At 42.6% G+C, this 14162-nt stretch overlaps 1 protein-coding gene across 1 annotated transcript; it reads right to left on the reverse strand.

Annotated features, from left to right (window-relative positions):
• Positions 1-4015: 4015 nt before the first annotated feature.
• Positions 4016-7663, reverse strand: LOC147416771 (uncharacterized). Its single transcript, XM_086508065.1, has 5 exons — positions 7474-7663; positions 7175-7360; positions 6965-7094; positions 6792-6881; positions 4016-4260 (listed from the first exon to the last, which is right to left on the reverse strand). The coding sequence occupies exons 1-5, from the start codon at positions 7582-7584 to the stop codon at positions 4031-4033; spliced, it is 747 nt and encodes a 248-aa protein (XP_086364191.1). The 5' UTR covers positions 7585-7663; the 3' UTR covers positions 4016-4030.
• Positions 7664-14162: the final 6499 nt, after the last annotated feature.

Raw genomic sequence — 14162 nt, forward strand, 5'->3', positions numbered from 1 at the left:
AGCATGAAGACTAGATCTGTCTGCAAGCCTTGAAAAAAGGTGTCTAACCCCAGAAATACTACCTTGCATTGGATGCAAAGTGGATGGAGGATGTCACGAGACGGGCTCCACGTGCCAAATAGAAAAGAACAGACTGAACAGACTTTTAGCACTTCAGTAACATTTGAATTGAGAGAGAGAGAGAGAGAGAGAGAGACGACACGCGACACGGAGTGGCGGAATTCCACCCCGAGAGTATTGGCCCCAAACCTTGGCGTCCCTTTCGGTATTTCTTTAAATTGCATCAACACAGTACAAGCCGGTACTCCAAACTCTGCACCTTCTCCAGAAAGCATGCCAAAGAATGAGCCCTAACCTCATATTTAAAGGCTCTAGGCCCCAAAAGCAATTTACAGTGAAAAGCCTTCAAACTCAAAAGCATCTAGTCCAAAAGCAATGCCAAAAAGCTGCCAACATAATTTACGAAAATCCGTACAGCCTACCACATCATCAACCAACGCAAAACGCGGAAATCCGTACAACCTGCCACGTTATCATGCCATCACAATCTTCGAAAATCTGCCGCAAATCTCTTTTTGCGTCTGTGTGTGTGTGTGAAAGTCTTGCTTTATTTTAATCCTTTGTCACTTGGAGCCCATCGAACGGGGTCCCCAGGGTAATTCTCTTCTTCTTCTAGTACTTCTTCTTTCCTACTTCTTCTTAGGGTTTAGGCCCCTGGGCCGATATCTGCAAGTTGACTCCTCCTTTCGGGCTTTGATACGTCAGCTATTTGTGACATCTCCCCTTCTTGAAAAAATAATCGTCCGCGATTACAACATATCAAAACAACTCAAGTTAGCTCAAAAATTTCCGGGACATCATTTGCTCTTTTTGTTAAGGAGTAGCTTCTCCTTTCGGCTCTTTTGATCAAGGAGTTAGCTTCTCCTTTCATCCAGATCAGAACTCTTCATATTCCGGCGTAGTAAAATTAGCCATCACACCCAAACCGTACCGATCTTCCACGAGTGTGTTGATGCACTAAAATTACATACCTAGGCAATCTAATCCAATTAGGAATATTCAGTAGTTGGCACATCACAATGCAACACAAATGCTTACATATGCATGTTACAAGACACAACAAACAGCGCCGCTGAGCACTCCCCCGAGACCAACGGTCTACGGTATGAAGCTACTCAACGACTACCTCGTCACTCCCCCCACAAATAACCTAAAAAGGTCCGGGCCAAGCTCAGAGGACTATACAACCAAACGCTCCCCAGACCGCAGTCTGCGTCGCTTGGAGGTTCAAGCACACAACCAAACGCTCCCCAAGCATCGGCCTGCGTCGTTCGGAGGTTTTCTAGCATACAATGGAACGCTCCCCAAGCATCGATCTGCGTCGTTCCGAGGTTTTCAAACATACAATGAAACCCTTCCCAGGCATCGGCCTGCGTCGTTCCGAGGTTCAAACAATACCAAAACAGTGTTTCTCACTTCTCGACCCGAGAGTAAAATAACCAATCAATGAACAAGTATTAAAACCAGAGTCAAACATTTCAAATCGGCACTAAAACGGGTTCAAAACAGATACCATCCATTTCAAACAAATTTCAAACAGAATCACCAAACAAGTTCTCAAACAGATTTCAAACTTAAAAAGCAATCTCAACATCGATCGAGCTCGAAAAGTCAGCTGACTTTCCTTCCTGAAACCTACACCAAAAATTAGAGTTAGGTTTATTCCATAAGGTCGTAGCCGAGCACATCATGGTCCATCAGCTCTTAAACAAACAATGTTTCTTTGACGGACATGGTAGTCCCAAGATAGCAATTGCACTGGACCTCCAAGGTCATCTGCTCGTGAAGAGACATCTACTGGGAGATGTCGAGAAACTTAAGTTATAATCTGCCACGGTTTCCATGGCAAGCACTTTAGGCACTCTGCCAAAAGTTGCACCCTGAAGCAAGATGTCAGAAATCATATAACTTCGGGCAAAAATTTTATTCAAAGCTTGCCAAGTCCTTGGAGTGTGCTGCTTGGTAGCTGTAGACATCATCTGCATGGCACTGCTTTTAAGAAAAACAGTGACTTGAAACAAATCTCGGATCCTTCTCTTGCAAGTGATCTTTAGTGGCTTATGCCCTGTAAGGCATGAGCGGTGAAGAAGGGAGCGTGCCCGATGCGCGATGAAGTAAGGATGGGAGTGGCTAATAAGTTCGGGTTGGAGGGCGAAGATAAATTCCAAAAGTCTCTGGTTTGCTCCGTCTGCTCTTTTGTGGGACCGGTATGCTTTCACAAAGGCACACGCCTGATGCTTTGATACCACAGTCATAAGACGGGCTCCACGTGCCAAATAGAAAAGAGCAGATTAAACAGACTTTTAGCACTTCAATAACAATTGAACTAAGAGAGAGAGAGAGAGAGACGACACGCGACACGGAGTGGCGGAATTTCACCCCCGAGAGTATTGGCCCCAAACCTTGGCGCCCCTTTCGGTATTTCTTTATATTGCATCAACACAGTACAAGTCGGTACTCCAAACTCTGCACCTTCTCCAGAAAGCATGCTAGAGAATGAGCCCTAACCTCATATTTAAAGGCCCTAGGCCCCAAAAGCAGTTTACAGTGAAAAGCCTTCAAACTCAAAAGCATCTGGTCCAAAAGCAATGCCAAAAAGCTGCCAGCGTAATTTACGAAAATCCATATAGCTTGCCATGTCATCATGTCAGCGCAATTTTCGAAAATCTACCGCAAGTCTCTTTTTGTGTGTGTGAGAGAGTCTTGCTTTATTTTAATCCTTTATGTCACTTGGGGCCCCATCGGTAGGACTTCTTCTGTTACTTGTTCTTCTTAGAGTTTAGGCCCCTCGACTGACATCTGCAAGTTGACTCCCTTCTTCAAGGCTTTGACACGTCAACAGTTTGTGACAAAGGAGGAGGACCTAGCAGATACTCCTCAAATTTTGAAACTTTACCTTGAAGCATTCAATAGTCTACTCCGATAGAACCCCGATTTCAGCATGGGTGAATCTAGTGCACCGGGCTTGCACAAGAGGGCACACTTAGGGTTCCCACAGGGCAGAGTGTGTGTGTGTAATGGGCGGCCACGTCACCAGTTTGTGACATGGGGTGTCCAAGTTTGTTACATCAAAACAACTTTACACACAAAGAGAGAGAGAGAGGGAGAGAGAGAGAGAGAGAGGATCCACATGGTAGACACATAGTGCAGGGGTTCCACTCCCAGAGCACCGGCCCCAAAACCCTAGCACCCTTTCAATATTTCTTTTATATTGCTTCACAAAGGTACAACTACCAAGGGACTCAATATCTGCTTCCGCACATGTTGGAATGCAAGAGTGAGCCCCAAGGCTTGTATTTAAAGGCCCTTGGCCTAAAAGCGAACGCCCATAGGGTTGCTTCCGCAATTCGCGGGTTGTCCGCACAATGTGCCACGTCATCAAGAACTTCCGCAAAAAGCATTGGCAAATCCGTACAGCCACATCTGCCGCGTCGGCACTCTCTCAAGGGTTTGCACCAATTCGGCCAGGTTATCAAGAGTTGGGTCTTTAATGTTATACGCCCCCTTGGGGGTTGCCACGTCACCACTCCTCTCATGTAAGAGTTCCCAGAAGCTAGTTGTACTTTTTTTTTTAAATGCCTTCAGGCAACATAAATGTAACATCTGATGTACTTGATTTGTCCTATAGGCCGACTTCAGCCTCAGAAGGACGTTTAGTCTTTCTTTCTCTCTCAAAGTTCACAAAAACCGTCACTACAAGCCAATCCATTTTGCATATTTGTGTGTCTCACTATTTATCTTTTCAAAAGATGAGAAACGACATGTACTATTTTTGTCAGATATAGGGAAAAGCAAAAATGGTTCGTACAATAAAACCAATCATAAGAGACATCTGACAGCTACAAAGCATCTAGATTCCAGAATTTAAGACTTGAGTCTTGTATGCCCTAAACCACCAGCAGAAAAAATTATGAAATGAAAGGAAACTATTTAAAACATATCAATAGATAATTATTCTTTGTCACATTAACTATAATATGGAAACACCAATGAACCTGTCAAAAGTATGTATTTTCACCTGCCCAGGCCGCAATTTTGCAAGAGTTATGTCTGGATATCGTGAGACAATGGGATCATTCTTGAGTGCGGGTATTGTTTCTTGACTGCATGAAAATGATGTGTACGTTTTTGAGCTCTTTTCTAGAGAGGGAACTTGATATTCACTTCCATTGGGCAGCCATTGCAACTGCTCAGACTTCACTGCCATGTTGAAAAACTATTAGCTTTACAATTAATGCAGCTTCCCAATCACCAAAAAAATATGATATAGCAATGCAGCATTGGAAAAATCAGACAATCCTGAAACAACATGATGTGTCATAAATGAGAGTAATTGTCATATTTAGGCCCTCATGAATCCACTATTATCCACAATAGGTCAACCATACTTCTTAGCTCCACACATTCAGAGAACACTGATAAATGACAAGATCTTCAAGCTGATTGTGAGCAAGCAAAGTTGTCAAACACTGTTTCAGAGAGTGCAATACTAACACCTAAGCGACATGCAGCTGCCTTCAAATGCTCTAGGATCCACCGTGAAGGTAACTTACCAAACAAGATCAAAGATCCAAAGCAAAAATGGGTCTTATCACTCTATATCTATAGAAAAGATTATGGCAATCACATAGGTCCAACCTTTGGCCTCAGAAGAAGCGCCTGAATTCATCCATTGGGTTTAGACTACATCATTAGCCTTAATTCTTGTGCTTGCCTTAAACAATGTAAATTTGAGGAGAACATATATGATAACTTATTGAACGTGCAGGTGGCGTTTTACATCGCCCTAGTAGACAAAAAAAGGTCAACAGTAACCAATACATTTGAAAAACTCAACTAGATACTCTCTCTAGATGTCGTTAAGTCGATCATATAAAGTGACACTCAAAAAGTATCCATTCCAAGCCGCCTAGCATATATTCCCTATCACAATGCTCTCATCATTTACAAGAATATCAGCTCTAAGGTGGCTCAAGGGGTATTCCATTTATGATCCTCTATGTCACTCCACTAATGACGCATCCAAAATATGCCTATCTTGTGGATATACTACTTAACTAACACTTCAAAGGTGCACACATTTAGAGACAAAATAGACATATTTATTGAACTAGAGCTGTACAAAGATAGCCAATTTAGCAACACCTATAAATGGGACCCTTGGCTCATTTGTCAACTATGATCCAATGTTTTTTCGAAAAGCAATTCATACTTGTTCAAGACTTACAAAAAGTCTCTTACATATAAAGCCTGTTTCTTATCATCCTAACCTAAATTATTGTTCCTTATCAACACAGAAAGTCATGCGCTATTGGTTTCACACAATTCTATTACTCTAAACTCCACATGCAAGTATGCTTCTCTCTTAGTGTGCAATGTACGTTGATTGTTTCTAGATGTGAGTGGATTGATTGCAGAATTGACTCTCTTTCTCAAAATTAGCACTCTCTCACGCCTGCCCACCTACACACACATTAGCAACCCTCTTTTCTTCTACTTCAATTTTGTGTTCTTACTTGTGTAGCATGCATCTGGCCCGTTTCGTATGTACATTTTTGAATCCACCTCGCACCACTACTTGAGTGATCACTACGTTCGGACTATAGACCCTTCGCAGTGCTTGTCGGACACCCAAGCTAGGGTGTGTTCGTGGTACAGAACGACAATCCTTGAGGTGATGCACTAGGCCGGAATAGCTGCAAGCTTTTGGGCTGCAGGGTGAGCCAATTCCGCTCTACAACTAGGAGAAGAGTCGGATTGTCTATCCCTTATGTATTTTATTGAGTGTTTAGACAATCCCTTGTGTATTTTATTGAGTGTTTGGCTCGGTGAATGTGTGCAGGATGGGATCCTAGGGGAACACTAATATCAACGCAACTTCCTAATCGCTTACATGGTTTCAAGTGCAACAGAATTGAAATGGTGAATACCTAGGTTTTACACTTCCACAAATCTTTACTTCTTTCTTGCGTTAATGAGTGCTTACCATGAATGATGGTTCTTTTTATTTCCCTGAAGAGAGGGAATGAGAGAGCGGTAGAGATGTGGAGAGAGAGAGAGAGAGAGAGAGAGAGAGAAAGAGGAGAATGACGCCCGATAGGGTCCCAACCAACCCTCTCAATAGCCCCCCACACCGTTGCCGATGTGGTATTTGCTCTTGATTGCGTAAATGGAATGTACACACATGCAATACCTCAAGTGCAGACTCTACTGACTCGAATGGGAATGTCGCCTCAGTAACTCTTCAAGATGAAGCACCTTCAGGGCTGACTTAATGCACCTTTGGATCCTTCTTGACGTGGGATTGTGGATGGCCACCAAGGGGGGTTAAGCTTATGAAGTTCCCCTTTTAACCATCGGTAAGGAATTGATAACATTCCCCTTCAAATCCTTAAATTGCAAAATATCTACACACAAAGCTCACCAAGCTTCTCTCTCAAAAATCTAAACAAAGTTTCTTTGAAAACCAGACTTCCTACAAGGAGGGTGCTGTGTAATTAAGACATCATGAATAAATTAATGAAGTATAGTATACAAACAATTTCAAGCTGCACATAGTCCATTAAAAATTTCAAAATTACCTTTGTGCTAAATCACCTTTGAACTCAAAGACACAAGAAAATAATGCAATGATTTTGTTTCGCAAGGAGTAAAAATCAAGTCATATTGAAACATTTAGGAAACAGCGTTCAGTGTTTCTACTCAGCACAAGACCAAAGACCTACACTTACCTGTTGCATTCTTCACTCGACCATCTTTTCTCGAGCAAACAACATCCAACTTAATCACAATTGTGTTCTTCTCGTTGGCCAGATCGTTCTCTATCCAAATGAAGAAGCCAAAGCCCAGTTCAATTGATGCATTCTTACTCAAAAAACATCTGAAACAAAACCAGAAAAAATACCTGATTTGTATTCAAACAAGCGTGGATCGACCTTTAATGGAACAAGCCCCAAACGATGGGCCAAAACTTCATCTTGAATAACTGAGGTATTGTTAGCGATAAATACCTTCTCTATTGCCATAGTGGGTACCTTTCAGTAGAACATGATTTAATGAGACAGTGAGAAAAATTCTTCGTGCCAGGGAAAACAAAACACTATATCAGTCATACTTCTGCAATCAGGATTCGTCTGAAAGCATTTGCAATAGCAGCGTCGATCCCAATCATGTCAAACTCGATGTCGTCACCATCTTGTGATATGACTTCAACTCTAAAGTTCTTGCAGAACTCTCTAAGGCAAAGGCTATTGTCTACCCCAGACAAAGCATATGCGCCAGAATACTGCAGGGACTCTGTCTGCAGTCCTGCATATAGCACCAATAAGGAAACCGTGTGCTTGCATTTATTTACTAAGAGCCATCGAACCAAACAAGGAGCTTCTGTTAGAAATGCAGGGGAGCAAGACGCACATAGATGGGGGCATCCGCAGCGCAGACAACACGCGTTCTCTGAAGCTCCAGGTGAGGTGGAAGTTGGCCCATGGGAACGTCGGGCATATCCAACGCTGAGATGGGCGCCATTCTCTCGTAGAAACCCTGCTAAACCTCCCTCGTACTGATGAAACGCGAGAGAGAGAGAGAGAGAGAGAGAGAGGAGAAAAGAAGGGGGGGGGGGGGGGGGTGGGGGGGGGACGCTAAAGGCCAAAATGACCTTGATAATTGATTGCGTAGTCATGGAGAGTGCTTCGCTAACGTGGATAGAAGAGTTAAAGCCTAAAAGTCTTCATTAAACGTAAATAAAATTGATGGTTGTTGTTGATTTGAGCACTTTTATAAATTGTGTTATAGCGAAAATGTCATTGAGGAAGTGAAAGGTGGTTCGCTTGACGTTTCAGAGTTTTGCCATTATGCATACGAGCAGCAACAGGTGTCCTGTGGATCTACAAGATTGCAGAAGATTGACCATTATGTCTATCTTCCTAGTGTCTGAGTTCTTTGTTTTTATCACTACATTTATTGATATGTGAGTGCAAAAGTTGTGAAATCCCTCGATGAAGACACTAGAGGGCTCATTAACAATATTTCTTAGTCTCATTTGATTTGAAGATAGATACACACAGGGTCCATCTCTTGAAGTAGTTTCTTTTGATCTCGAGCATTTTCTATAAACATGCCAATAGTTGTAAGATGGAGATATATTTTGAGTGGGAATGTCATGTATTGAAAGGGATGAAATGAATATACAACATCCAAATTCTATTTACCTTGTTTGTGTCCATCATAACTTCTTTGAGGTTAGTTAGTCACTAAAGATGTTATCTGTGTGAAACAAGGCGACGTTATGAGGACAGCTCGATAGTTGTGTACTTAGTGTATAGATGATATGAAGCATACATGTACAAATTGATGAGGATGCTTAAAGTCACAAAAAAATTTGTACTATGGGCAGAAGATGTTCTTAGTAGCCCAAAACATTATTAGGGTTGGCATATGAAGTATTCTAAGATATCCTATATTTGTCATGTGGGAAAATGTGATGTATGCCAGACCTGGTGCCAATGCTTGTTTTATGATATGCACAGATGTTCTCGATACTGTGGCCTCATGATTTGTGGCCAGTTGTTCGATACGCTAGTGCAAAAGGAAATATATATGTTTATGATGCCATGTGTTGTTGATTACCCTAGTGGCATGATTTGTTCTTTGAAAGATCAAGGTGGCGCCATTGGCAAGAATTTGCACTTCTATTACAGTGATGTGAACACTATTGTCACGTGACAGCAATAGTATTTGGCAAGTTGAGGAGGTTGTTGCAACTATACCTAAGTTAATATTCTTTGTAATCATACTCTTAGCACCTATCACAATCTTGTCTAGCTCATTGAAAGCTTTATCTTCTAGCGAATGCTACAACAATGGTTGGTCAACGGCATTAGTCTTAAGTGCGATATTGACCAAATCACTTGTTAGGCAACACCTTTGCAAAATCAAGTTGTTGTATTTGTAGACACCATCTTGGTGTGTAGTAGAGTTGTAAATATTCCTAAGAAGCTCAAACTCATCAATCACTACTAGGCCTCTTTGTTGCTACAAAAATGGTTGGTCAACGGCATTAGTCTTAAGTGCGATATTGACCAAATCACTTGCTAGGCAACACCTTTGCAAAATCAAGTTTTTGTATTTGTAGACACCATCTTGGTGTGTAATAGAGTTGTAAATATTCCTAAGAAGCTCAAACTCATCAATCACTACTAGGCCTCTTTGTTGCTAGGGATGCTTTTTTGCGTCACTTAAGCGACAAAAACAGCATCGCTAGAGACGTCGCTATAGGAACATTGCTTGAATGACATCCTTAGCGACACAAAAATCGTCACTTGAGTGACGTCCGTCATCACATAAGCGACAATCAATTTTATAGTTTGCATGTATCCCTTAAGTGACATAGGATTAACAAGCATTGTTTAAACGATGCTAAACCGTTCTTTTTTTCCCATTGAGAGTGGGGAGCTTGAAGCTCCCGACCATTTGATATATAACTACACAAGCAAGCTGGGGAGTCTCTCTCTCTCTCTCTCTCTCTCTCTCTCTCTCTCTCTCTATGTGTGTGTGTGTGTACCCTAACTGTCGTCCTACAGTCGCCCCCTCCTCTGCCCCCCTTGGCCTCCCCCTGGGCGAGGGGCTGCCCTGTGAGGAGGCACCAAGCAACAGACAGCCTTGCCCCCCTGCGAACTCTTGCATAACCCTGCACACCGCATCAGATAGCCTTCAGCCAGCGTGCCACAAAGCTCGCCATTGAATCTCAGTAGGTTGTCGAAGTCGAACCCGAAGCTCTGGACGACTTCCCATCTGATAAAGCTCGTCCTCTATTGAACCCAAATCCCCACTTTGCAATCGAATCTCACTTAGTAAACCCACCCACTTTGCATCCTCTATCGAACCCACTTTGGCCGACTTACTAAGTAAATCCATCTTCCACAGTAAAATCTCCCCTCGAGTAAAACCATGGCCACACGAGCTTCATCCCGAAACAAGCTTACCTTTGCCAGGGTTGTGGCAACACCCCCAAAAACGGGCAGCATCAGCCGCCTTCAAGGTGAAGTTGAAAGACTCCGCAAGGAGAATGACGAGCTGAAACAAAAGCTCATCGCCGTCAAAAACCGGCTAGGCGCAGTGGAGAACCACCAGATGGAGGAGATGAACAGATGCAAACCAAATTCAACAAAACAAAGGAAGAAATGGAGACCACCCTTATAAAGGTGGTCAAAAATCAAGTGCAAGAAGCCATCATCCACAAGGTTGACGTCTGTGTGGCGTCCATGCTATACGAGCGACAACGGCAAGAGGAGATTGCTCTCAATTTTCGCATTGGTGGGTTGCCAAGTGACTGGAACAGGTTTTTCACATCAGGTGCAACAATTTACCATGGCTGACAACAACAACACAGATGTCTTCAAGATGTTTGCTGCTGAGGACAGGTTGGATGGGGACAACTACCCTATGTGGGCTTATATGATGCAACATTTTCTTGTGTCAAAAGGTGTCTGGAACATTGTGCAAGGCATTGATGTACGTCCTGGTTCTGAGGATGTAGGCGATGTTGAGGATGTTGCAGGTCTTGCTGCAAGGATTGCAGTTGTTAGAGTTGTTTTGCCTACGGCAGAACAAGCTCGTTGGGATGTTAAGGATGCGCAGGCTCATGCATTAATTGCGTTGTCTTGGAAGCGCACCATTGTTCCTCACATCCGTCAGCAAAATCTGCAAAACAGGCTTGGGATATTTTGGCTGGTCTTTATGCAAGTCGCAATGAGGCTAAAATTTCTTTGCTGCATAAAGAGCTGCAGTCAAAGATTATGCATGAGGAAGATGACATGGACACTTTCCTTGCTAGTGTCAAGGATATCAATGAGCAGCTTATTTCTGCAGGTGAAGTCATTTCAGACAGTTCCCTTGTGCAGACTGTTCTTGATGCCTTACCAGATTCTTACCATACTTTTGCTAGTACTTGGAGACTTATGACCCAAGGAAATCCAGAAGTTGTCAAGTTTGATGCATTATGCACATTGCTGTTGCAAGAGTCGCTTTCCAAAAAAAAACAGGACTAGACAGCGTGCAGTTGAACAGGCTTTTATTGCTTCTCAAAGAAAGGGTGGTAACAGCAATGCAGCCACTTCTTATGGTTCTGTTGTGAGTGGCAAAACTTATGTTCCTAATGCTTCTGCTGGCAGCACTTTGTCTGGCAATTTTGGTGATAAGGAAAAAAAGAAGATGCGTTGCCATTATTGCAAGGCTAATGATCACTTGATCAAGTCGTGTCCTAAGTTGAAGGCCAAAGAAGCTAAGAAGAAAGAGGGTGGTTCCATTGCAAATGCTGGTTCCACTACAAATGCAGCCATTGTTTAGTCTTCTATGAAAGGAGACTGTAATGCTAATGTTGATGCATAATGGGATTTTAGCGCAGAGTGCACTTACAATCCTGTTGTCCATGATGCATGCTTGTCAGTTTGCTGCAGATTCACATGTGTGGTATTTCGATAGTGGTGCTACAAAACACATTACCTCACATCGTGAATTGTTTACCTCTCTCGAATCTATCCCTCATGGGAATTCAGTCACTTGTGTCAACAACGCCTCTTATCCAGTTCAGGGAGTTGGAAAGATTGTGCTCACTGCTGCTAATGGCAGCTCCTTCACACTTGTTGATGCACTTTATGTACCTGGGATCAAGAAGAATCTCTTGTCTATATCCGCACTTGCTAGACTTGGACTTGTAGTCAAATTTGTGGATGACAGATGTACAGTTCATGATCTCAGTTTTGGTGATGAAATTGTTGCATCTGGCCTTTTGTGCCGTGGGCTCTATAAGCTCACTTTGTATGACAAGTGCGGACAAAATTTTGCAAATGTTGTTGCAGACTCAAGGGCTATTTCAGATGCAAAACTTTGGCATGGACGTTTTGGTCATCTGAATTTTGCCAGTTTACTGCGTTTGCAGAAATCTGATATGGTTGCTTCTTTGCCGCCTCTTGAAGCACCTGTCAAACATGTTTGTGAAGGCTGTATTTTGGGTAAGATGCAGCGTTCTAAGTTTCCAAAGGATGGTTCAGTTCGGGCCACATGCAAGTTGCAGCTTGTGCATAGTGATGTTTGTGGGCCCATGCAAACTCCGTCCTTGGGCAATTACCTGTACTTCGTGACTTTCATTGATGATTACTCCAGGCATGCATGGGTATTTCCGCTTAAAGTGAAGTCCGAAGTTTTTATGTGCTTCAAACAATTTGTGGCTATGGCTGAAAATGTCTCGAAATGTACTATGGGCACCCTCTGTTCCGATCGAGGGGGGGAGTATATGTCTCATGAATTTAATGCATTTTTGGCTAGTCGTGGGATAAAACACCAATGTACAGTGCCTTATACACCTCAGCAAAATGGTGTTGCTGAGAGGAAGAACAGGTCACTGACGGAAATGGCACGATGTATGGTCAAAAGTCAAGCTTTGCCGCATTCTTTTTGGCTTGAGGCCATCATGTGTGCCACTTATGTACTTAATAGGTGTCCTACGAAAGCTTTGCAGTCTATTACTCCATATGAAGCATGGCATGATAGAAAGCCTTCTATTGAGCACATGCGTGTTTTTGGCTGTTTGGCATATGCTTTGGTGCCACAAGTGCAGCGCAAAAAATTGGATGATAAAGCTGTCAAATGTATTTTTGTTGGTTATAGTGCTGAAAGCAAAGGTTACAGGTTGTATCATCCGCAAACAAAACGTATTCTGGTTTCACGGGATGTAGTGTTTGTGGAAGATTCTGTTCAACCCTTGCTGTCATGTACTAGAGACAGTAATGTAAGCTCACAGGACATTTATGACACTTTGTTGCCTCTTTTCAGTGGTGGAAATACGAATGTAAGTTCCAATGAGGCAAATGTACAGCCTATGGGGGTTTCTGAAAATGTTTTAGATCAGCCTATTACTGGTGTAGATGTACATGATGTACTTGACGAGGAAAGGGCTGAAAATGAGCAGGCTAGAGGTATGCCAAAATGGTTGGTGCACACTTTGCATGACAGTAAATTGGATGCACCTTTGTCTAGTAGTACTCATTCAGGCTCTCGCCATGCATCTTATGCATCAGATTGTTATTCTTTGGCTGTGTCTAGCTTACATGATGTTGAGGAGCCTCTGTCTTTTGATGAAGCACAGAATTCAGAAAATTGGATGGCTGCCATGCAATCAAAATATGATGCACTTATAGAAAATGACACATGGACTTTATGTGATTTGCCTCCCGGCAAAAAGGCCATTGGTACGAAGTGGGTTTACAAGTTGAAACACAAGCCGGATGGTGAGATCGATCGCCATAAGGCTCGACTTGTTGCAAAGGGTTGTGCACAGCAAAAAGGCATTGATTATGAAGAGACTTTTGCTCCCACTTGCCGTATGATTACTGTGCGTTTTCTATGTGCATTGGCAGCTCATTTTGGTTGGGATGTACATCAATCAGACATTGTTACTGCTTTCTTGAATGGTGACATATTTGAGGAATTTTATGTAACACAGCCTCGCGGTTTTGTCATAAAAGGACAAGAGGACAAAGTGTGCAAATGTAACAAGGCTTTGTATGGGTTGAAGCAATCTCCTCGTGCTTGGTATGAGAAAGCTGACACTCATTTGGTCAAACAAGGCTTTCATAACAGTCTAACAAAAAGCACATTGTATGTAAAGCGTGAGGGTGATGTATTTCTCATTGTGGTTCTTTATGTTGATGATTTGCTGATCACTGGACCAAATGAGAGACATATTTGCTGATCTCTGGACCAAATGAGAGACATATTTGCTGATCTCTGGACCAAATGAGAGACATATTGCTGAATTTAAGGCTGATTTGAATGCTACTTTCAAGATGAAAGATTTGGGGCTATTGCATCATTACTTGGGTATACAGTTTAAGCAATGTGATGGTGGTATTGCCTTGTGTCAGAAAAGTTACATAGAGACATTGCTATGTAAGTTTGGACTTGAGAATTGCAAACCTATTGCCACTCCCATGGAAACAGGTTTGAAGTTGAGTCTACATGATGTTGGCGATCCTGCTGATGTCACTCTTTACCAAACTGCTGTTGGCTGCCTCATTTATGTATGTAACACGAGGCCGGATATTCAG

Source organism: Adiantum capillus-veneris, unplaced genomic scaffold (genome assembly GCF_014529385.1).
Source record: "Adiantum capillus-veneris isolate H3 unplaced genomic scaffold, ASM1452938v2 Hic_scaffold_470, whole genome shotgun sequence".
Lineage (NCBI taxonomy): Eukaryota > Viridiplantae > Streptophyta > Polypodiopsida > Polypodiales > Pteridaceae > Adiantum > Adiantum capillus-veneris.